This window comes from Erpetoichthys calabaricus, chromosome 3 (assembly GCF_900747795.2).
Source record: "Erpetoichthys calabaricus chromosome 3, fErpCal1.3, whole genome shotgun sequence".
Taxonomy (NCBI): Eukaryota; Metazoa; Chordata; class Cladistia; order Polypteriformes; family Polypteridae; genus Erpetoichthys; species Erpetoichthys calabaricus.
In genome coordinates, this window is record NC_041396.2 from 278,827,120 (window position 1) to 278,853,074 (window position 25,955).

Below are 25,955 nucleotides of genomic sequence, written 5' to 3' on the forward strand. Positions count from 1 at the left end.
AAACCATACAACCTGATATTGCTAACTGTGTAGTTTCATGTGGCCAGGTCATGGCTACTGAGAGAGAGGTGGTCTTCTCAAGATGGAAGAATAGCAGACAGAGACAGTTTCTTTGTTAAATTCGTCTTTATCTTCTTTGAAGTATTTCCCGAGCTAATGAGATAAGCTGACTCTCTACTTCATACCATTCTTATTCAGGTATATCTGAATCCCCCAGTTCCATCCCCATTCTAGCCCAAGTTCCCCATCTGGAGGAGGAATACGTACTTAAAACAATTTCTCTATCATGTCTGCAGAATTAAAGCAAAGTACTCCTGTAAAACTTGTTACAAGTAGATTGGTGTGAAGCCATCTACCCCTCTCCAGTCCATTTTCTACATTCAACTGTGACCAGTTCATGTCCTAGCCACCTGTATTCTCCCAGGTTAGCTGGCCAGTAAATTCCTTCTTTGGAGTTTCAGCTGGGGCTACCTGCATGCAAATGTTTTATATGGACTGGCTTAAACATTTTTATTGTTAGACATTAACAATAGCCATTCCATATAGCCAGTTTTTTTTTTTTTTTTTAATGCCCACTGAATTGATGCGCTGATTAAGAAGGCAGTCTCCGATATAGTAAGCACTCTGGACTTAAAGGAAGTAGTAGAGAATAATAGCATGAAGGGAAACCTATTGGCCATTGTGAACAGTGCTGTACATCCTCTGTATGACACAGCCAAACAATTACTCGGCAGATGTGTGTCAAGAACAACACTGGGGCTCTTTCACACCTGCAGCACTACGCATTTATAATGGCTGATGGATACTACTCTCTTATCTTTAGCCACGTCTGAAGTTTTTTGTCTTTTTTTGTAATTCTTGTATGTGTTTGAAGGGTGGTGTTTTTTGTTATATCTCTCTATTATAAAAGAAAATCCTGAGACATGACTATTGCCAAAAGAATGTTTCAAGTCCCGCCCTCCTCTCAACCATTTCCAGTTAATGGCCCACGCCCACGGTCCTCTCACCTCTCATTTGTGTGAATGCTTTTGTCAGACACAGTTTCTGTGCTCTCAGCTCTTATAAATTTTTACATTTTCCTCACTTTCAGTTCCCAATAAAAGAAGACTTATGTCCAAATCTTATTAAAGAATTTCATCCCGAAGGGTTATCAACAGAAGAAATGAGTTCATGGGCAATCCTAGCACTGAGAAATGATGAAGTCAAACAAATTAACACGAAAATTGTCTATCGGCTACATGACAAATTGGTTAAAAAAAGTATTAATAGACTATACTGAAACAGTTGGTGGTAGTGGTGCGGAAGATGAAAACATCAACTTACAATATGCCATAGAATATCTACAACCATTAACACCGTCCGGTCTTCCACTGGCCGAATTACTGTAGAAAGAAGGATGTATCGTAATGTTATTGCGTAATTTATGTATGAGTGATGGGCTATACAATAGGACAAGATTAGTTGTATTCAAAATTGGTTGAACAATTCTGACATGTAAAATTTTAACAGGCAACAAGAAAGGTAATGTAGTACATGTTCCGTGGATAACATTAGACACCTAAGGAAATCTTGATATGCCATTCGTATTAAAACATTTACAGTTTCCCGTTAGAATAGCTTTTGCTATGACAATAACAATCTGTTTAAATTGTACATCTGCTTCCCCATATGCGAGTGGCTAGCACGTAGCGCCCGCCTGGGAGTTGGCAAGCAAAGCGAGCAGGGGGCAGAGCCCCCTAGTTTGTTAAAAATTTTTAATTTATATTTCTCTTTAATTTTATTAAACCTACTTTAAAATTGGGAAATCATCCAGCCCTTTTAATTATGCTGACTGGCAAAAGCCATTAGTATCCCAAACAAGCAGCAGTGTTAAGGTAAATTTGGCATTTCATGCTTAAAATTGTAAACAAAAAGACAAAAACACTGCTTGTTACCAAGTACGAAAGTCTCTGCTTAATAATTTAGTCCACATCTTTTGCTGTTGTGGACATGGCAGATCTAGCTTTTCCTATATGAGTGTAATTATATTTTATCATTAATCATTCTTTTGTCTACCGCAGTGGGTTGTTTGGCTGTTATATGCAGTTATTTATTTATCCGGTTTCTTTATTGAATGCAGCCTGTTTTGAATTTATGGATTTAGAAGATTTTGTTGGGGCGCCTATTTCATTTATACATTTTTTTTGGTCTTCACAATCCACTTTTTTTTTTTCTTTAAGTCATGTGCATCATAACTACTTCTGATAGATCTGTGCTACTTGGTGACCACAAAAGGTTAGAGAAACAGTCATTTTGTACATCATTTCTTATGAAGAGGCAAAGTAAAAGAGACCAGCTACATAATGCAAAATTCTAGCTTACTCATTACTTCTGTTTATAATATGGACAAGCAATCTGTAACTACATAAAGGGACCATTCTATGTTGAATATATTTGCAAAGATAAGAACTGCATAGCAGCCCTATGATGGTCAGGGCAGAGGATATACTGTGTGTTTTCATTTTCTTTATCTCCAGTTTTATTTTCTGAAACATGGTTGACATTTTATCAAAATAACAAATTACATCAATACAGAGAAAACTCATATTTAATGGAAGAGATTTGTACATATTCTGTGTAGTTGGTGCAGGTTCTTTTCAAGTCTATTTCAAAATCAGTGAGTCATTTCCCTTCTAAGTGATCTCATTCTTTGTTTTTTTTTCTTTTTTATTCTGTGTTTAGATACAATTGTGTAAGGTTTACATTCATAAGAAATTTTGAAATATTTGTATTTTTACTCCATCCATCCGTTATCCAACCCACTATATCCTAACTACAGGGTCACGGGGGTCTGCTGGAGCCAATCCCAGCCAACACAGGGCGCAAGGCAGGAAACAAACCCCAGGCAGGGTGCCAGCCCACCGCAGGGCACACACACCAAGCACACACTAGGGACAATTTAGGATCGCCAGTCCACCTAACCTGCATGTCTTTGGACTGTGGGAGGAAACTGGGGCATCTGGAGGAAACCCACGCATACACGGGGAGAACATGCAAACTCCATGCAGGGAGGACCCAGGAAGCTAACCCGGGTCTCCTTACTGTGAGGCATGTATTTTTACTATAGTTGTTAATTCATAACTCTTTTGTCATTTCCATACTAGTTAACTGTTTTGAGTGTTGTTTTCTTCCTTAATTTTATGGCAATATTGATTATTAACACTCACAGAGCAAACAGCAAAAACTGAAAGGCTGCAATTACTTCAGTGTCAAATCAACTAGAATGCTTACTAGTAAATAAATAATTGGAATATGTGGAAAAGTAGAATTAAATTTAGAATGATGAAAATGAATTTCTTAAGAACCAAGATAAGCAAGAAAATTTAAACATGGTGTAACATTCAAGTGCATTCAAAAAGTTGATTAGCTGGTTTAAAGGTTGGACTATTTTTAAATTTTCTAGTCATTTCATTAATAAGTTTGTTACCCCAATTTTGTTTATTACATATTTTGTAACAGTAAGTCATATTTAAAAAAAAAAAAAAAAAAAAATCGAGAGTGTGCTCCCCTCGACTTTCTCATATACTGAGATAGAGGAAAAGGTCACCAGAACCATTTCCATTTGCGCAATATTTCTCAAATATCATATGTCTTTGTTTCTCATCATAAGTAATTGATAATATCTATAAATGATCATTTATCTTTATTTATAATCAAACTTTATATTAAAATGATATTTTTACACTTAGGGAGGTCGAAAACAGTGGTGTTTTTTTTCATGATTACACATGCATTAGCTAGATTACATGCAAAGTAAAAAGAGGTATAGTCACCTAAAAACATACAAAAAGTGTTAGTAGTATATAATATTTGTTGCAATAAATTGCTATAGGTAAAACTGCATTTAGCTACATTTAATTATGATAATGATGGCAGAAAAAAAAAAATCATAAAATGAAATGTATTACCAGGAACATGATGGGGACTTAGCAGCTTATTGTTCCCATTACATCTTTATATTTACATGGCATGTTCAATGTTTACACATTATTGGTAAACTGATGATGTATCAGTGAAAATAAAATGAATAATAGTTTTTGAATGAATATCATTTTATTGAATACAGTTTTTAATATCGTGTACATATTTACATTTCCATTGAAACAAAAAATTCAGATGGTTGTTTAAATAAAGTACTAGTTCCGGTTGAGAAATTTTTCTCAAATTTCATACTTTTTTCACCTTTTATCATTATAAATATCTATTCAAAATTTGAATCATCTATCTGTAATTATTATCATAGTTTACTTGAAAATTCGTGGACGTATTCAGTTGAAGTACCTGTCTGGTTTCTGGAAGTGGCCCAAAAGTTTATAGGATTCCTTATTTTTAATATAAAGCAGGTGTACAAAGCCTCATTGACCAGGCCAAAGCGCTTTTGAGTTATCATGTTTATACACAGACACGCACAATTTCAAAAATGGTATTTTCGGACTCAGGAAGGTCTAGAACATTCATCAAAATCTCGAAGTCGAATTTTTTCACGATTCCTATGCTTTCTGTATACTTTGCATATGAGAAAGAAATAAGTAAAAATAAAATGCAATTACTTATATTAGTAATGTATACAAAATGTTTGAATTCAATTTTACAATATCATGTTTTTGAAATTGCGTTCATAATGATGAAAACATTCATTTTTAGTTGTTAGATGTGACGTTTGTGAGGCTAGTTGCAGTTCAAATTCCTTAAACATAATATTTTTTGAAAGAAGTAGCCGATTTAAAATTTGTGCTGAAATCCCAAGCTAAAATTGTTGGCTGCCTTTGAACGTAATAGATAGCAGATCATTTTGGCACTTTGTCAATAAATGACATTGTCAGAGAAGGAGATGTAACAGAAATATGGAGTACATGTTTAGTTACTGTAGAATAAAGTAAAGTATCATCAAGCCATCTTTTATAGATTTCTACGTAAAATAAGCTACTTTTATTTTTCTCCTTTCACTTGCTTGCTATGATTTCAAGATGCAGGAGGAGTGAACACCTGTGCACAAAAGTTGATTGCGGGATGTGGAAAGGCAGAAGCCAGATTATTAGCATATAATGAGTCCTACTCTAGCTTTCTGGTACAGTAAGAGACAGTGATTAATAGATAAATAATAGTGCAACCATACTAAATTAAAATACAATTATTAAAGAACTAAGTAAGTACGTACACATCTAACATTGTACCTTTCTTAAATGGTAATACTCAGTCATGCCATCCTGCCTGCATCTGACCCTGCCCTACCCTGACAGGTACTTGCTTGAGCAGCAGGTTTTGCTGTCAGGACTGGCTGCTGAACAAGTAGAAGGAAAAAAATAAATAAAATGTACATGTTGAAGTATAGTAACTGCTGTCAAGGTAAAACTGAAATAGTAAAGTAGTTTGTAGTCAAAGAGGCACAGAATGTTTGTATGTTTTAATATAGACGAGTACAGTGGAACCTCCGGTCACGACCGTAATTCATTCCAAAACTCTGGTCGCAACCCGATTTGGTCATGACCCGAAGTAATTTCCCCCATAGGATTGTATATAAATACAATTAATCCGTTCCAGACCGTACGAGCTGTATGTAAATATATATACGCTTGCTCGCACTCTCTCTTGCTTGCTCGCTCTCTCGCGCGCTCTCTCTCTCGCTCTCACTTTCTCTCTCATTCGCTCTCTCTTGCGCTCTCTCTCTCGCTCGCTCACTCTCTTTCTCTCGCTCTGTCGCGCTCTTTCTCTTACTCTATTGTGCTGTTTCTCTCGCTCTGTCGTGCTCTCGCACTCTTTCTCTGTCTCACTCGTGCTCTCTCTCTCTCACTCTCTGCACAGAGAATGCACAGGGAGAGACTGAACATGTGCAGAAATCATTGGCGCGTACGAACCAGAAGGGAAACTGGCTTGTTCGTCACCTGAGTTTGTGGTCGTGAACAGATGCAAAAGTTTGGCGAACTTTTTGGTTGTAACCCGATTTGTATGTGGTCCGAGATGTTCGTGACCCGAGTTTCCACTGTATGCAGATTTGCCAGTGCTTTTCAGTTGGAGACTTTGTCGTTTGTAAAGTGCATACAGCAAGCAGTATTCAAAACTCTCAACAAAAACAAAACTGTTCCAACAATTTTTGTTAAGAAAAAGTGCACCCAGTTTCAAATAAATGTGGTTCACTGGATTCAGAGTTGTTTTATGCCGACAGACAGACGGACTGACAGACATGCAACATACTGATAGTCACGTCTGTTGCAGAAGGTATTTTTCGCTGTGAGTGCTCCTTAAAAGCACTCCATGTACCACAATTAAATGCTTCCTATATTCTAATACAATTTAGCATAAACTCTGGTTTAAAGACTTTAGTCATTCACTCATTTTGCCCTGTCTACTCCACTCATCTTTAATTTATTATTTATTATAATTAAAGGCTCCACAGAGGGGAAAAAATAATGAATAGGAAAATGACAAAAAACATTAACATAAGACTGTGGAAAAAGTTTGAAATTTCTAAAGTTCTTACAATTGCAAATCTTACAGAAATAGAGAAGGAAAAAAAGATCAGCTAATTGAAAAATTAGATCACTTAGAGAAGAAATGACTCACTAGATTGTGAAATGGTTGGAAAGAAATTCTGTAACCACAGGGGACCCCATCAGTGAGATTGTAAATCACTGGTCTTTGGATACTCTGTTGTTTTTCCCTTGTAGTATGCTGAATTTAGGTTTGGTGATACCCATTAATATGTAAAGCATGTTCATCTTCAGATACAAATGTATTTAAAACTATTTATACACAGTAAAATGTACCAGTGTGCACTAATTTTATTTTGGAGGTGACTCAAGCTGTGCGCTTGCAGCTACAGCAGAGCCAGACATAGGGCCTTTTGTAGAAGGCCTTTACAGCCAGACTTAGAACAGTGCATTGTTTCAAGGTCTCTACATGACAAGGAACACATACTGTAGTGAGTGAAACAGAGGAGGAGTATGAGATGGGTGCATTGCCATGAGATGGTGCGAGATTACTGAAAGAGTGTGTCTTTCTGCTTTTTCACTGCTGCTCACTGTGGTTAACAGGAGAGACCAATGCGATAACATAAAATGCATCTTAATACTTTTTTTTTTTTTTTTTTTTTTTTTTATATCAAATGCTGCTGTGAATGTGACAGAGTAGGAGTATTAAAGGAGTGCCTCTTGCTCCTGCCCTTGCTGTTCAGGATAGGTGTGCTGCCATGCATTACAATGCATTCTCTTCATTTATATTCTAACTACAGTCTGTGTAAGGCAGACTTCACATGACATTACATTATTTAAGATCAAATTTCTGTTGTAATGAAGGGACTTAGCTGATAAGAGGAGTTGTTTCAAGAGTTAAAAAAAACAACAAAACAAATTTGCAAGGTCTGTGATTACAGATTACAATACTGTATGGTGATAGAAATATGAAGATTACTGCGAATGTGCACATTTATTAAAATAATGAACTATGAATTAAACAACATATAAAGTAGGGACTTGGATTACAAATATTTCATACAAGTAAAAATCTGACCTGTGAACTAGAAGAGCACCCAGTCAAGATGTCTGAATTTCCTCAGACATCTTAAATTGACAAATTAAGATCTTTACAGTATATATTGAATATGATGTATTGACTGCTTACATTACTCACAGTTTGTAGTTTTTAAAGGGATATTGAATTGATTTCCACTTCTTCTATTTTGGTATTTAGATGGTTTGTTACCACATTCTGAAGATTTAGTGGCTCAGGGACAATATCCACTTCCCCCTGTGTTGGGTGACCACTACTACCAAACATCTCCAGGATCAAAAGATGAGCGAAATGCTTGGCACCATCCCTCAAACACCTTTGATAGCCAGGTGAGTATTACAGTTGAATAGGGCATGGCCGATTTTATCGGATAACAATAGATTTTTGGTCGCAACTTATGCATCAGGATTGGTTGTACCTGTACTGTTATCATGATGCCGAAACTGTTCCCAATGAAGTTTGCTTATTAGGCAGTTTATCTTAGTATATTAGGCCTCACAAACTTCCTGCTGAGCTCCCATGGAGCAGAAGTGATCAGCCACTTTGGGAAGTCCCACAGAGCGCCGAGACATGGCGTTGGGCAAAGGGAGCAGTACTTGCAGGGTGTCTGCAGATGCTGAGGGATGGTGGTGGGACACAAACTGTCACCGAAAAGGGTGAGCAAAGGAGGTGTTTTAAAAGGAGGCACCGAGGTTGAAGAGTGGGTTTTTACAGGTGGATTCTAACTGTATTTTAACATTGAATGTTACCCTCTTTTTTGGGTTATTTATTCTCATTTTAACATCTACCAAAAGACACTGTTTTTATAGTATGTGAGGCTATTTATTGAGGATTATCTCCGGTGTCTCTGGGCTTTGTGTTCATTAAAAAAAAAAAAAATAAAAACAAGCAAAAACACTGTCATTTAACCTGTTTAAATGTTAAATAAAACATGTTCATGTAAAAACATTATTAGTCTTTTTTTCCCATTTCCTTCAGATTTTTTTTTCAGGAAAAGCCAATACTTAAACACACACACCACCTATACTGGTATAATATGTATCAGTAATCGGTCTTCTTTGCTGCCCAAATATCATTATCAGCCCTAAAATCCATATTGGTCGAGCACTCAGTTGAGTGGCTGAAACTCCTTTTTGTAGTTTGTTTGCTTTATTCATAAACACATTTTCTTCACATTAACACTGATAGGTCTGAGGAAATGGTTCAGACTTAATTTACAGTAGATTGCAGAAACAGACTGAATTGATAATACAGGCACAGCCGCTTGGCCAAATATCTGAATGTGTTGAATTTTAAGTTGTTTCTTTTAAACTGTGGTTCTCAAACTTTTTTTTTTTTTTTTTTTTTTTACCAGGCAACACCACCTACTTGATATTTTGTACTCTCTACAAATCTTATGAATGTTCGTAATTAATACATGGCTATTCAACATTAAATTTATAATTAAAAGATACCACACAATATTGAAAATGTAACCTCTACTTCTTTCTCTGCAGTAATGTTGATTAAAAATTATACACAGTAGAAACAGAAGTACGCAGTTAAAAAGCTCAGAACACCTGTGTGTATTGAAAGATGACTCGACTGTTAGAAAATGGTTGGGGGAAAAATTAAGCAAGGCTTGTTGTACAATGTATTAAGTGCAGCCTCCTGACAAGTTTTTGAACAAGATGTGCATCTCGCTACATCTTCTGAAAAGGCTTGGGGGCACGACTGCCTCAAAGGACGACTTTGTAATTTGTCTCTGTGATCTATTTCTTTCACTTTAATCTTTTAAAACACCCAAACATCTAAAAAATATGCTGTTTTGATCCTAAGTCACATTATCACTCATTAAGACTCAAATTGGGCTCCATCCAAGCACCTTCTAATATCTGGTTATCTGGCAGCTTCACTTTCATTAGATCACAATGCTAATTATGCTGATATAGATTAGGAATGATGCATTCTGTAAAGAAAAAAAATGATTATGGGATTATTTACTGTATCATTTTTTAATAGGCAGAATACTTGTATGCTTTTTTGTTATGTTTATAGATTCATATTGGAATCTTGTTTGATGTTTTTCATTATTGTATCATATTGCAACTTAGTCATTTTGTAGTATCAATGGAGATTGGAATAGTTTTTTGACAATGGAGCTCTGATGTACACATCCTAAAATGAACATGTCACTCATGACTAATATTATGTAATTTGCAGTTAACTAATTAGCAGCATGTAAGGTATGACTTGTACTACATATGACTGCTTTTGACTAGCTAAATAAAGAAAAAAGTCTAATGTAAATGTAATTACAGTATTTTTTTTTTAATGTTTCAAGGCACGTATAGCTGAGAAAACAGGATCACACTCAACCAACATTGATGCAGAAATAGACTCTCTAACCAGCATGCTAGCAGACATGGAGAGTGCCCCACAATATGTACTTCACCCCTGTGGACCGGTATTTTTAAATTTATTCTTGCTTTACAAATGTCATCCCCATTATTTAAATTGAACTTCTATGAAATAAAGACCACATTTTAGGTCAAAGTTCAATGTATTATCCAAGTGGGAAATTCGGTTGGTCTTGTGTGTTATAATTAAATAACAAATTATTAGATAGAGGAAATGTGAAGTTGTCAGTGTCTTGGTCCTCCTCATGTGGTATTCATTTTACATAACATTTGTCAAGTGGAGTACAGTATGTTGACATTAGAATATGAGATCAAAGATTGACGGGATGTTTGAGGTCCCTTTGGAGATTGGAGTGTGTTGACTTTGGACCTCTCCCTCTCATTCATTAGTCAAGAATCTTATCTTCAATTAAAAAGTCAATCCAATGTGAACTTTTGTATGGATTCGCTGATTTTTCTGGAAGTATCTTTTTAACATTATTTTAGCAGAAAATGCATGTTTGCTCATTTTCAGCATATGAATGAACTGACATGTCCATTATATAAAATGAGTAGCATGAGGTTTTTTTTTTCTTTTTCCCATTGACACTTTTCACATTGTTTGCCTTTGTAGAGTATTGGTCACCATAGGCTTGTATTTTCTCAATCTATCTCCATTCTGCATTAAAACATGAAATTTTATTTTTTACTCTGTCTTCTCTACAAGCTACATAAAGTAGTAAACATTCCATCCAAAAATATTTTATTTATTCTAAGACTGATTGAGCACAGCGTACACAGAAAAGGTGATTGTAAAGAAATTACATAGATATGCATTAAATTTTATTGTCTAAGATTGGAAATTCCAGGTGACACATCTGGATTTTGATTCATGGATTGTGGCGAGACTTATGTAAGACTAAAACAAGAGTTAGATTAGCATCACTTTTTAGTCAGTTTTTATTTCTACACTGTTGCCTTTGTTATAATGTACAGATGCAATCCTTATGTCTGTGATCAGTGATAGGTTTAAAGGGGAAACATTCTGGTACAGTACAGTATTGTACTTTTTAGGTGTGTTTGCATATAATGAGAAAAATCACAAACAGCAATAACCATGTCTGGTCCATCTTACCGCCTGAAAAAACTCTGCTCCCAGTGAACTGATTTTGTTGAAACTTTGCATACTCATTCTTCAAGTAAATTTGTCGAGACAGTCCAGTTATCGTTCAGATTTCTTGAATACAGTGTGCTGTTCACATTTTTGTATATGCAAAATCTCTTATTGAGAAGCTTTGGTGAATAAGAAAACTTTCCTGCTTTAACTCTTCTTTGTTTAAAGTGTGGCTGCACTATTGGGGATGATCTATGTGTGACTGTTTAATAACTGCATTTAATAGCATGTAAGCAGTTTCTGTGTGTTTTTGTGTGTGTCTTTGTTTTGAACATTTGGCGAATACATTTAGTGAAATGGTTAACTTTCTGTTCCAAGCTTCCCTCTTATTCTATACTTGCTATCTCAGTTCTATTTCAAACTCTTGCTATTTTACCATTTTCAGCATGAATTTGGTAGCCTGTATTTATTTGTAGAAAATAGTGTGATGTTCTGTTGCTGGTGATGTGACATAGACACTAATGTGTTACACTATAAAGCACATGTTTGCCTCTTCTGGCCCTTCCAGCGACCTGCTCTTTGGCAAGGAGAGCATACCTTATGTGTCATGGGACTTTGTGAACGAAACAAATCAGAAATGCTTGTACTTATATGGTGCCATTGCTTCATTGCCAAGCTTCCTCTCTAGGTCATTGTTTGTTACACTAGAGATATTTGGAGTTTTGGAATTAACAATAATAGGATTTAATGCCCAACTTGTGCTTTTATTGTAGAATACCCACCAGAGTTTGGACAGGCAGTTGGATAGGTCATCAGAATTAGGACATTTTCTCATATAACTTACTATAAACCTCTTAGAAATTTAGTTCTTCTTTTTATTCTTTTGACTAGTGTTTTTGTTATGCTAACCTCCATTGTCAACTGGCCGTATCCCTAGTCTCATTTGTTATAGTTGTATATTTTCACGATTTGTTTGCATTTCTTTAATTCAATTGTTTTTGTTTTATTCTTGTTTTCAATACATTGTACTTGTTCATTTACTGAATGTTAATATTTTAAGGATGAAATAAAAATAGAATTTTTTTGCATTTTACTTGTAAGTATTTTAATGTATTGTGTGAAGAGCATTCTACAAAATAATTGAATTAAAATTAAATAAGCTGTTTGAGATAAAATATTTGGTCTGTTTACAATGCCCTTTTAAAATTTTGTCCCATATATTGTATGTATGTTTCCCTAAAATTGAAATATTGAAATAAAACATTGTTTTCTTAAGTACTGTTTTAATTGGACATAGCAACTAATAAGCTAATGTTTTTTCTTCCTGATTTCTCTGTCTGATTCAAATATAGGTTTATGACAACATGACTTACTCAAAACAACCAATGGATCGGTATAAGCCTGCACAGTCTTCTGCTGCTCAAAGTACCAATAAACAAGTGGTAAACTATCATCACTCTTTGCAACAGTCATCACACCTTCCTCAACAAGTTACCCAAGTACAGGTGGCCCAGCATCACACTGTGCCACAATATGCCGGTGTGCCATCTACAGCTTACCCAAGTCCTCAAATGTCTCCTTACAGTCCTCCTTCCAACCATACAGTTCATCAAATGCAGCAGATTTCTTCATATAGCCCTCAGCAGATGCCTGGTTATGTCTACTCCTCCCAAGGCCAAAAGCCATATCCTCAACCTGTTCCTGCCTCTTATACAACTGCATCAACACCAACTGGACCTCGATTTAGTGTTCAGGTTAAAACTGCCCAGCCAGTCAGCACCTATTCCCAAACGAGCCGACAGGCTGAGCAAGCATATGCCCCTCCTTCGCCAAGACAAGCTGGTCCTCAACATGCTGAACCTCCTTATCGAGAACGAACTGGGCCCTATTCTGAGGCAGGACAAAACTGGTACCCAACAAATTCATCTCAACCTAATAGTTCACCGCAGGATGTAAACAAGAAAGGATACCGTGGCTATTCACCTCCTGGTCCAAGGCTATATCAGGCAGGTGTAGGTGTGCCCAAGAGGAACCAGGAAACACTGCCTCCTGCCCCTACTCAAACTGTTGCTTACCCTGCTGGCAAGGTAAGTAAGATCTGAAGAGGAACTTGTGCACTTTTACAAACTTTATTTATTATTTAATGTTCTACAAACTTTTGCATCTATATTTCTTTTCTAGCTTCTATTTTGGTACTTGTTAATTCTATACATGGCATTCTCAGACTCATTTAATCCAATACAGGGTTGTGGCAATGGAGCATAACCTCTCAGCACTGGGCATAAATCTGAAAACGGTCATGGACAGGAGTTAATCACAGAGTCTACTCACGCACACATACAGGAACACATTGGGACTGCCATTTAATATGACTAGCATATCTTTAAGGATATGGGAGGAAAGCTGAAGTACATGGAGAACGGTCTTATACAAACAAGGGGAGAATGTGCAAACTTCATGAGCAACAACCACACACTGGATCCACAAACAGGACAAAGGATATGCCAGGCAGCAACATGAACCATTCGGCCAATATTCCAGTTTGTGCCTGTACAGACATTGCAAATTTTTCCCAGCGGCCCTCATATTCAGCATTTCACTATTGAGGCTTCTGAGTACCTGGGTTACCTTTTTGAAGGTTTCTGTTACATCAGGGCTTTCTATTAATGAGTTTTGCCATGTGGGCTGTATTAACAAATACCGTAATGCATTCATGTTTTTACTTGAACATCTAATTTCACGAAGCACAATGTCAATCTCTTCATAGATGTGAACAGCTGTCAAAATCAGCAATATTGTATGGATTTGAACATATATGAGAAAGAGAGAGAAAACTTTGTGCTACCTGAATTTGTTATCTAGGTTTGCCAGACAGTTTGAGTGGAAAATGCACGTTTACCTTCTAAATGTGAGCTCTGGTGTCGGGTTGTAAAGCTGTCTGTTTGGATATCGCTTTAGTGTATAAGCACTGCAAAAATGCATCTATTATGTAACAAGACAATAATAAATACCACTTTTGGTCTTAGTAACAGAAATTATTAATTATATTTTTCATACTGTATCTTCAATATAGCCTACTAAATAACTTTTCCTTAGAATGGTATGAGATGGCTGAACTCTGACATATTTCTCTTGATATTGCATATTTGAGCATAAGACCTGTGTATCCTTTATGTTTACATTTTATTTCAATCAGTTCAAACCTTTATTGTCATCATATATACAATGAAATTTGAGAGATGCTACTCCTGATCAATGCAAATTCAAACACAGAGCCACAACCAGCAGTAAATACATACACGTTGAGATATAAAGTGTAATATCATTTACATTCCTGTATAGAATTCAGAATGTTGAATGTTACCAAATACAAGAACTTGTGTATAGCCCTTTTTAAATCTATTATTTCAAGTTTGATTGACCTGTAGTGCCTGCTGGAAGGCAGCAACTGAAATAAATAATAACCAGGATGTGAAAAATCTTTCAAGATATTAGTAGCCCTCTAAGGACAATGAGAATATCCTCTAGTGAGGGCAATACACAGCTAATAATATTCTATGCCACATTTATAACTCTCTGAAGAGCCTTCCTGTCCGCTACTGATCACCTGGGATCCCATACCAAGATACAGTATGCCAGCACACTCTCAATGGAAGAACGGTAGAAGGACACCAGCAGTTTCTCCACCAAGCTGTTTTTCTTAAATACCCTCAGAAAGTGTAGCCTCTGCTGAGTATTCTTAAGTACTGAGGTGGTGTTGGCAGTTCAGGAGAGGTTCTCAGAGTTCTGGGTTTCCAAGAATCTGAAAATGGGAACACTTTCCACACAGATCCCAATTGATGAAAAGTGGGATTGGGTCTGCATCATTCTCCTGAAGTTGATGTTTAATACTTTTGTTTTTGTGATGTTGAGTGTCAAATATATGTGTCAAATATGCTACCCTGTACCAAGCTGAATGACTACTTTTATTGATGCTAGTGAGACCAAAAGAAGCCTTTTTTAATGTCTTGTCACGTAACAGTATATGAGTAATAGAGACTTGTTTTGCAGTGGCTAAACTAAAGTGTTACCCTGTTTGGAATGTAAGCTGTAATTATAAAACGCTAGAAGAAGAGGAACACATTACATTTTTATAACACTTTTCCAAGACACTCAAAATGCTTTACATAGAGAAGGTGGAGTCACTTCAGCCATCACCAATGTGCAGTATCCACCTGAATGATGCGCCAGCCATTTTGTGCCAGTATGCTCACCACATTTAGTTATTAGGTGGTGAAGAGGTGAGAGATACAGTTAGCTAATTAGAGATGGGTGATAATTAGGAGGCCAAAATGACCAGGCTGTAATGGGCAGTTTAGCCAGGACATCAGAAAACATTCTATTCTTTATATAAGATGTCCAGGGATCTTTTATGACCACAGAGAGTCCGGACCTCAAGTTTACATCACATAAGAAGGACAGCACCATTTTTGCATCACAGTGTCCCTGTCACTGCACTGGGGCATTGGGATCCACACTCAGATCACAGGGTAAGTGTCCCCTACTGGCCTTACCAACACCTTTACCAGCAGCGACCCACTCTTTTCCTAGGTGGTCTACCATCTAAGTTCTGGCCATGGCCGGGCCCAAACATGCTTGACATCAGGTGGATTACCTGTTCTCAAATGTATGTAGTATGGCTGCTGATTCACTATAAACAAATCAGTGGTTACGTATACCAGTTATAGGGTTGAGCTCACTTATTGAAGTCCCTCTTTTTTAAAATGTGTTTTTTATGATAAGTGTGCCAATAATGTTGGGGAGGCAGTAAAGGGTGCTTCAGTCTCCTTCATATTGTGAGAATCAGAATTATAGGGGCAACTTTGGATTAGCAATGAATGAATAAATCAAAGATGCTTCTTCCATTTTGTAAATACTAAAGTGAAATTCAAATTTCAAATCTGTAAAGACCTTGCCCTTTACTCCAGGCAGTTAACATCACTTGAAACATGCTCAGTTTGCACTCTCGGCCCACAATCCGACCACAAAATTTTTCTGGGGAACTCCTCCGTGCCGTTTGGTCTGATTAAATGTAACCTGCACAATATGTGTTTGGAAATAAGGTTCCTTTCCTTTTTGAGCCAGGCAGATAGTGTTCTTTCAAAGACAGTTTGTGTGTGTTCTGCCCACCACACTGGAAGATGCCTTCTGTTATCCATCCCCTATCAGCCATACACACATTATACAGGAAGAACAGACCTTCAGTTTATTATTTTCCTGATCGTGTCAATAAATCAGTTATTGAAAACAAGTGTTGTAATTATGCATTGCAGAACAATAGTAAGCTGGGGGGAAATTACCCACTAAAAGAATATTACTAAGTGTATTTATTTATTTATTTATGTATCCAACAGATTTTGGCATGCAGTATGTGATAGGCTAGAGTACCGGGGTACTGATGATTACACAGAAACGATACATGAAATAACCTAAAAAGAATTCAGTTAAACATTTCAGAATTGGCTATGCATGTACCAAGCACAGATGGGCAGATGAGGTATAAAAAATTAAAGAACTCATTCCTATTGGCATTTGCTGTCTGCATCAGTGCCATGTTAGTACTGTAGGTGTCTGAAAACAGTTTGCCTAGCTGGAAGGACCAATTTGAATAAGTGTCAGAGAAAACCATTTAGATAATCTGCGATGGTGCCCTTAATTTTGGGTACAGGTTCTTCTTGTTTGGATATCCAGTGTTGTTAAGTCAGGGTATTGCTGTACTTTTATATTCTGTGTGTATATTTGAAATATGTTTGGTTTTGTGTTTGTGTGCCCTTTGATGGGCTGCTGTCCATCTAGGATAGTCTTCTGGTTTGCGCACAGTGCTGTTGATACAGGCTACAACTCCATGTCAGCATTCAGGATTAAGTAGGGTTGTAAGAGGGGTAATACTTCATGTTATTTTATGACTGATTGGTTTCCCTCTAGGTATACTTCAATTTAAATAGTAAGGGCAGTTTTCATTTTCACACAAGCCTCATCACCCACTCAAAGCTTATGATTAAGCAGCAAAACCTCTGCTAATTTCTTTTTCATTCGTATAAATTCAGTGATCTGTGAGCTTTTTCAAAAAGTGATATTTGTGAACTTCTGATGCCATCCTCCAGCCCCAAGACAAAAGCCACTCAGTAGAATTGTACCAACGTATTGCATATGATGTGCACTGTGATATAGTGGTTAGCATTCACATCTATAGGCATATTTAAATGTCTAACTTAATAAAATTTTAAATAAAGTAATAAAAGTTTAGGCAAAATTAATAAGGCTATTTTTAAGCCCTACTTTTCATTAGGGTTGGATTTTTCATGGGACCCAAGGCCATGAGATTGATCCACTAGTGAAATCTGTTTTTTCTTAAGCTGTTAGTCATAATTCAGTTAGGGCATTTAGCTTCATACACATAACAGAAATGCCCTAACTGAATCATGACTAACAACCTAAGAAAAAACAGATTTCACTAGTGGATCAATCTCAATTTTTTGGCAAACATGCAAATTACTTGTACACATGCATACAGTACCCTAGATTCTGACCAAAAATGTATTTTTAGTAATATTGTATGTTCTTGTGCTTATGGGATGGTGTAGCTAAATTTATTGGCTATGCACAGTAACCACATATTTATTTTGTATTTTTTCTTGTTGGTGTTTTATAAAATTCTTAGATTTATGATAACATTCCTGTTGTTTCTAGAAGAATGTTGAACCATAAAAAAGGTTATTAGCTTCCTAGTTCCTTGCTTAATAAATTGTTCTTATACATGCATGGTTTTAAGAAGCATCTCCCATAGATCTTTCTGCAGCCTATAGTATACTGGCTTAATTTTTGTTACAACTTTTCCTTTAGACTCCAGTTAGTCGACCTGAGGATGAACTTGACCGTCTTACCAAGAAGCTGGTATATGATATGAATCATCCACCAACTGAGGAATACTTTGGTGAGTAATGGCACACAATCTTATAATGCCTATTAGGTTGTTTTTCTTCACAGATATAGAAAAGAATAAAAAAATTGAGGATTGATAAACAGATTTTTTGTAGCCACCTGTAATATGCTAATGGTTCTATCTGCCATATTTTCTTCAATCCCAATGCACATTTGCCACCTTTCCATTCCCAGGCAGGTCTGTTTTATATCCACTATAATTTTTCCAGTGATGCCTAGAATATGAAGGTCTGCAGCTTGTTAATGAATTTACTCCCTGCATACTTTAATATGCTTACTCAGTTTATTTTAACATGGTTTACATATGGAAATATTTCTGCTTCATTCTGATACAGACAGCTTGCCAAGTTTTTAATCCAAACTTTAGACATTATTTGCTTCTTAAATACTGTATTTATGCAGAAATTGCAGATGTTTTAATAGTTTTTTCATAATATTTTTGAAGATATAAGCACCAGACTACACAAGAAAGACAACCTCTTTTGCTATTTTTGATATTTTGGTACACACAAACCCCATTTTCAAAAAAGTTATGGCACTTTCTAAAAGTACAATTAAAAAATAAAATCTTTAATTTGGTAATTGACTTGAACCTTTATTTAACAGGCAAAAGGGCAAAGAAAAGATTTCCAGTGTTTTCACTGACAAATTTAATTCTATTTGTTACACATAATCAAATTTAGAAATTGATGCCTGCAACACACTCCAAAAAGGTTTGGACGGAGGCCTATTTACCACTGGGTCACAATCCCCGTTCTTTTAATTACACTTCTTAAACGTTCGGGAACTGAAGAAACTAATAGTTGCAGTTTTTCAAGTGAAACTTTTGGCCATTCTTGCTGTATACAAGACTTGAGCTGCTCAATAGTCCGTGGTTGCCGTGGTCTGGTTCTCCTCTAGTCAGTAGGAGACAGATGTTGACTACAGTCAGGATAGCCAAGCTCACGGACTCGGTCTACAAAGCCACACTTTTGTATTTTGTGCAGAGTAAGGCCTGGTATTGTCCTGCTGAAATATACACGGCATTCCTGGGAAAAGATGTCGTCTTGACAGGGAGTATATGTCTCTCTAAAATTCCAATGTAAGCCTCCGCATCAATAGTGCCTTCACAAATATACAGATCCTCCATGCCATGGGCACTGATGCACCCCCCCTACCATCACAGATAACTGGTTTTTACACCTTTTGGTAATAAAGTCTGGATGGTCTTTTTCATCTTTGACACGTAGAATCCGATGTTCATTTTTCCCAAAAACAAGCTGAAACATGGACTCATCTGACCACAAAACACATTTCCATTGTCTTTCCATCTCAGATGAGCTTGGGCCCAGAGAACTCGCTGACGTTTCTGCACAAAATGGATGTATGTCTTCCTCTTTGCAATATACAGTTTCAGGAAGCATTTCTTGATGCAGCAGCAGAATGGGTTAAGCAAAAATGATTTCCCAAAGTTCTTCCAAGCCCATGTAGCTATATCCATTTTGGTAGTATGACGGTTTCTAATGCAATACCACCTCAGGGTTTGAAGGTCATGCACATTCAGCTGTGGTTTCTGTCCTGACCTTTATGCACAGGGATTTCTCCTGACTCTCTGATTCTTTTTACAATGTTATTAACTCTAGATGGTGACAGACCGAAATTCTTTGCTAAACCTGCCCTGAGAAACATTGTTTTTAAATTGACAGAGAATTCTCTCATGAAGTTCAGCACAAAGCGGTGAGCTACAACCCGTCTTTGGTGGACGCTCCTTTTATACCCAATCTTGATTCCCACACCTCTTACCAATTAACCTGCTAATTGAGGAACCTTTCAGAATGTTACTTGTATAACCTTTACAGCCTTTAGTTTGCCTCTGTCCCAACTTTTTTAGAGTTTGTTGCAAGCATCAATTTCTATATTTGTTTATTTTTAACAAATGGAATTAAGTTTGCTGGTCAAAACACTAATAATCTTTTCTTTGTCCTTTTGTCTGTTAAATAAAGGTTCAAGTGAATTACCAAATTACAGATTTTAGTTTTTATTACATTTTTAGAAAGTATCCCTACCTTTCTGGAAATGGGTTTTGTATTTTTTTTTTTTCTCAAAAGCTGATCATATCCACTAAACTTTATAAGCATTTGAACCATCAGGCTGGATCTAAATGGTGTAACTTGGCATCCAGCCTTCAGGCTTGCTTCAAGTAATACAGTATGTAAGATAGTTTGCAAAGGTAATGAATAAGATTTATAAATATTTACTACAATGTACAGTACTGCAAACATCTGGCTACCTGTTACTGCAAGATGTTCAGAAAATTGGTTAAATAGAATGTGTATCATTCTCATACAACTAAAGGCTGTGTCACATTAGGTGTCTTTTCCAGTGATTTTTCAGTCGTAGCCGCCTTTTGCGTAATTTATGGAGTAGGAGGAAGTCCGTTGCATGCTCCTGTGAAGTTGATCGCTCAATACGACGTGCCCAGCAACTCGCTCCAATAAAACCAAACAGATTTGATTTTGTCTTTAGTCACTGAGGCAGGGCCTGTGTGCATGAAAACTGACAACCAATGAATATAAAGCAGTGATGAGGAATAAGGAAGCATAAGAATTTTGTACCTTGCAAATAGAAGAGAAGCTCGTCTGTCTGAGGTCTCATGTTTTACTTATTACTATAGAGTGGAAAAAAAGGGCAGGGATTGCAGCTGAACTCACTTTAGCTGTTAACCGTTCACACGGCGCAGGCTCTGTTAGCCAGCACAGTATTGGCTGTCAGTAAAGTAGACACGCCTGGCTATCTTTAGTCATTATAAACTGACATGCCCAGTGATGCAATCGGCAACTGTGCTCAGCAAATCTGACATACTGTACAACTAGAGGTCACATGATGTTACATCAGCTTACTTACTGTATGTTGTTTGTTTTCAAAATGGGAAAATATGCGCAACACAACAGAAATGTGCAACATTACAGTATAGATGGGTGTACATATCAAACAGTCAGTTAGGATGTTTTTAATTTATTAAAGACACTTAATTATTTTGGTTAACAACTGTGTCTGTTGGTTTTTAAAATGTAATGCTCCAGCATCCTGTGTCAGAGTTGAGAGGTTTTTGTCAGGACATTTAGAATCCTTTATTATGGTATTGATTTTATTATGGCATTGTCAGAGACAGACATCCTCTTTTGAAGTCAGATATTATGAATTTTTTTGCAGATATTACGGTGTTCTGAATGACCTTGTCATTCTGTGTAGTTCTGTTATTGTAACTTCTTTCAAGGCACTTGACATACTCTAGGCTTGATAAACCCTGTTATGTCTTTGGTACTGTGACATTTAAAATAATACTACTATTACAGTATTGGGTCTATGTAAAAGGAGGTCCAACTTTATTGTATTGCTCACAGAACAGAATTACCTAGATAACAGCTATGTACATGAGCCCAATGTGAGTCATTAGGACTATCACATAGAACATTTCAAAATAATACCTTTTGATCAACTGTTTTTTGCGCTTTGTTTAATATAATCTCAATGATGCTGGTGTATGCCAGGTGAGTACTGGTCAGTGTATGACTTTCTGTCTGTCTCCTTCAGTTCATAAGTTCCTTTCTCTGGAGACACAAGGCAGGAAATACCTTGGACAGGGTGCCAGTGCTTTGTAGGGCTCATATGCTCACACTAAGGCCAATTTAAAGTAACCAGTTCAATTGACCTGCACGTCTTGGGGACTGAAGAAGAAAAAGTAGATTACCTAGAGAAAACCCCACAGAGCCATTTGGAGAACATTCAAATTCAAAACAGGCAATGCCCAGGTGTGGTGTGGGCATCCCTGGGTGCTGATTGCTTGTGGTCACAGTACTAACCTCCATGCTACTGTGAGCACTTCTGTCTCCTACAGTAGCTGAATAAATAAGTGTAAGTAAATGTGCACCTTTTTGGTTTGTTTTTTATGAACAGTGCTCTGATGTCTTTTGTTAAACATAAAGATATGACAGATAGGAAGGGCGATGATCAATAAGTCAGTGACTATAGGTGTAGTTGATATGGCTTTGTTTTGAGAATGTAGGGCAACATACTATATACGCAAGTTGCTTTCCTATTTTTAAATGACTTCCTATGTCATGTTCGTTAAGGTGTACGGTTTTACACCTAGAAAATGTCCATTACATAAGCAGAGAGAGATTTTTTCAAATGCCAATATTCAAGGTGACGTATTGAGTTCAGGATACATTACCTCTGAAAAATAGACATGTTTTGCAGTTGGCTCAGGTTCACACTGTGAGGCAGGAAATTAATAGAAAACCTTTGTGTGTTAAGTCCAGTGCCTTAACCACTACACCACACCACCCTAATTCCTGCTGTCATTTATGCCTTTATCTACAAAAGATAATGGAGGATTTACTCATTTATTTTATTTTAATTTACCAGTACCTTTGTTTTGCTGGAAAATTGTTATTAAAAAAACACTAGTTTTTCAGTAATCTAACTTCATATTAGCAAACTTTGAAAACAAGCTGCAAAAGTGCCCAACCCTTTATTCAGCATTAAAAGGAAAAAAGGCGGGGGGACGATTCCAAAATCTTTTTTGGCATAATTTGCTCTGCTATTGTGTATCATTATATCAAAGAGCAAGTGAGAGAGAGGGGGGTGGCAATTTGAGGTTAGCGTCTCTTATCAAAACTGCATGATAGCTTGCTAGACAGACTCCTTGCTATGGTTCACAACTGTGTCTCTTTTTTCATGCCAGCCTGTTGTGATGTCTCTTCCTATTTTAGGACGCTGTGCTCGTTGTGGGAATAATGTTGTTGGTGATGGGACTGGTTGCATTGCCATGGATCAAGTGTTCCATGTTGAATGTTTCACATGTATCACCTGCCAGTGTCGTCTTCGTGGACAACCATTCTATGCCATTGAAAAAAAGTCCTACTGTGAAAACTGCTATATAGTAAGTGGACAAACTGCTGCTTTTCTTTAAGTTGGCTTATCTTGTGTTAGACTGGTGGTTGTACCAGAAGAGGGAAAATGTTTTTGAAGATATATTTGTGTTTATGTTTAAGTATTTGATTTATGTTTATTTATTTTTACTTATTATAAAAAGAAACTATTTTCGTTCTGAGAAGATACTGTATATGGTTGTTTTATCTTTATTTACAATTTCTTTCTGTTCTTTAGTCTTTTCCAATGTGGAATTATGGTTTATTTTTGGGATGTGCAGGAATGAGATCTGTAGTGAGCTGCTGTCAGTCCTTACTTAGTTCCTGCCTTACATCCAAACCTACTGAAGCTCTTATCCCTTCCAACTCTGACCTGTATAAACAGATCAGAGAATGTTCTGTGTGTAAATAAAGAGACTATAAGTGCCAAGCAACTGTTTATTGACTTTCATCACACCAAAGAACCCTCTATGTCTGGTCACTATTCAGGGAGTGGATGTAGAGGGGGGTCCACTCCTACAAGTACTTGGGGGTCCACATCAATGACTGTTTGGACTGGTCTCATAACCCAGAGGAACTATAGAAGAAAGGGCAGAGCAGGCTGTTTTTCTTTAGTATACTGTACTGTGTTCCTTTGATGTGGGAATTGACATCCTTCACATCTTCTACTCTGTGATGGCCAGTCTGTGGTGTGCTGGGCTGGTAACATCACTTCAAAAGAGATGCACTGAATTAACAAGCTAATTAAAAGAGCCAGCTCAGTTATGGGACAAACTCTGGACCCACTGGAGGATTTAGCAATAAAAACAGAGCTGAGTGTCGTTATGAACAGTGCTGCACATCCTCTCTCTGACAAACTAACACAGATGACTTTCTGCCAACAAATTATTCAGAAGTGTGTCAAGAAAACTGACTGAGACTCCTTTATACCAACAGCAATACGTTTACATAATGCCTCGCTGGGACTGGCAAGTGAAAAGTTTTCTTTTTTTTCTTTTTGTTTTTTAGTATTTCTGGTGTGTGTTCTGACCAGTGTGTGTGTATATCTCTTATATATATTTCTCTTCTGGTTCGTCTTGCTTCCACTTCAAAACCAGTCCCGCCCACACGCAGCCAACATAGCATTTCTCGATTCCTATTCATCCTCTTCCATGTCATGCACTATACTGGCCTGCTGAGCGTAATACATCCAACAAGTACTCGAGGTGCTGCCACAGTGGTAAAGTAGCTTTACCACCCTTGCGGGAGCCACCTGTGTCTTTACAACAGCTTCTTACACAGCAAACATCAGAAGCTAAAAATTATCGTGAACACATTCGAGAATACAACTCTTCTCTAGCGTTTGCTTCCATGGGTGCACAGATAAGTCAACCTCCTGGCCACGGACCATACTGTTTTAAAATACACGGGCAAATTTATCACCAAATCTCTCCATTATACACTAACACTTCTACCTCTCCAGGATATGGACAGTTGTACATTTTTGACACAGCGCAATCTACTAAAGTACGCTTACAAAATAAAGCAAACTCTGCATGCAGCGAAAATGTACTTCTCCAGCTAGATTCCATGCTCAGAAAAATCAACCCCTTCGCTAAATCATACAAACACATGCATGAAATCGCTCAGTCCAATCCAACAGCATCTGTATGAATAGTTTTCAAGGAAACCCCTAGGCAGGATATACGACGATACAATGCCCCGACATGTCACACCGATTTTGCAGCGATTTTTGTCGGAGAAGATGGCGAAACGCCTGCCGAAAGGGACATTTGCATCTATCCCATAGGCAACTCCTGTAAACAGATTTCCATGCTCAATATGAATTGCGATCCTATGGTTTACCCACTTTTATTCCCTTACGGAGACATTGGCTGGCACAAAGATTTACAACATGTTCCCGATAAAAGAACCGCCAAGCGAATAAGGCTTACTCAATGCCAATTTTACGCGTACAGATTAGCAATGAGGAATACATGTAGTATTTTGTACTCCAGCGGCGAACTATTCCAACAGTACGTCATAGATGCGTATGTTAAAACAGGGGGTGCGCGTCTCAAATATCTCAGATTACATCAACAAGATCAGACGCACTGCACGCAAACGCAGAAAATAACAACGTTTGTGTATGCAAAATGATCATATTACCGTCCACATTTCCAGGAAGTCCAAGATACATGCAACAAAACTATCAGGATGCCATGGCCATAGTACGTAAATTCGGAAAGCCTGATTTAATTATCACTTTCACTTGTAATCCTCCTTGGCCGGAAATTCTATATGCACAGTGCATCTTTCAAGAAATATTTATTTCTTCTTGATTTCTGAATTCCTTTCTCAATGTTTTCCGTTCCTATTCTTACACCGCCGTATGCTACGGTGGGCGTTGACTAGTGTATATATATAATATAGGGATTTTCTCCACTGGCTTCTGAAATATTATTATTGTCTACATTTACTATTTTCCAGGAATGCAACACTACTTTTCACTAACTTGTTCTCTGATTATTTTACAATGCAATACAATTTATTTTTGTTTAGCCCAAAATCACACAAGAAGTGCCACAATGGGCTTTAACAGGCCCTGCCTCTTGACAGCCCCCCAGCCTTCACTCTCTAAGAAGACAAGGAAAAACTCCCCAAAAAAAAAAAAACCCTTGTAGGGAAATAATGGAAGAAACCTTGGGAAAGGCAGTTCAAAAAGTGACCCCTTTCCAGGTAGGTTGGGCGTGCAGTGGGTGTCAAAAGAAGGGGGTCAATACAATACAATACACAAAACAGAACAAATCTTCAATACAATATAAAAATAAAAATTTTAAAAGTACAGAGCAGAATTTAACAGTAGATGATATCACATCTACTTCTCTCTTTTCTTTTCTCACTCTGTTTATTATCTTCTTTAAAAGCTTGATCATTTGCTAATACCCGGCATCTGGTTGGAGAGAACACTAAATGGATCTTGCCAAAACAAAATGTGTGTAATTCCAAAATAAAATGATAAAATATATTTCATATCCTGTTCAG

At 37.0% G+C, this 25,955-nt stretch overlaps 2 protein-coding genes across 3 annotated transcripts in view; both read left to right on the forward strand.

Annotated features, from left to right (window-relative positions):
- The window catches only part of plscr3b (phospholipid scramblase 3b), a 482,910-nt gene that overhangs the window by 98,205 nt on the left and 358,750 nt on the right, over positions 1–25,955 (forward strand). The gene's annotated exons all lie outside the window — the stretch shown is intronic.
- trip6 (thyroid hormone receptor interactor 6) overlaps positions 1–25,955 on the forward strand; it is an 86,652-nt gene that overhangs the window by 42,526 nt on the left and 18,171 nt on the right. For both annotated transcript variants that reach the window (XM_028798412.2, XM_028798411.2), the window contains exons 3-7: positions 7,726–7,874; positions 9,869–9,991; positions 12,390–13,124; positions 17,920–18,010; positions 22,773–22,942. In XM_028798412.2, coding sequence (XP_028654245.2) covers positions 7,726–7,874; positions 9,869–9,991; positions 12,390–13,124; positions 17,920–18,010; positions 22,773–22,942 — 1,268 coding nt within the window. The remainder of the gene's footprint in view (positions 1–7,725; positions 7,875–9,868; positions 9,992–12,389; positions 13,125–17,919; positions 18,011–22,772; positions 22,943–25,955) is intronic.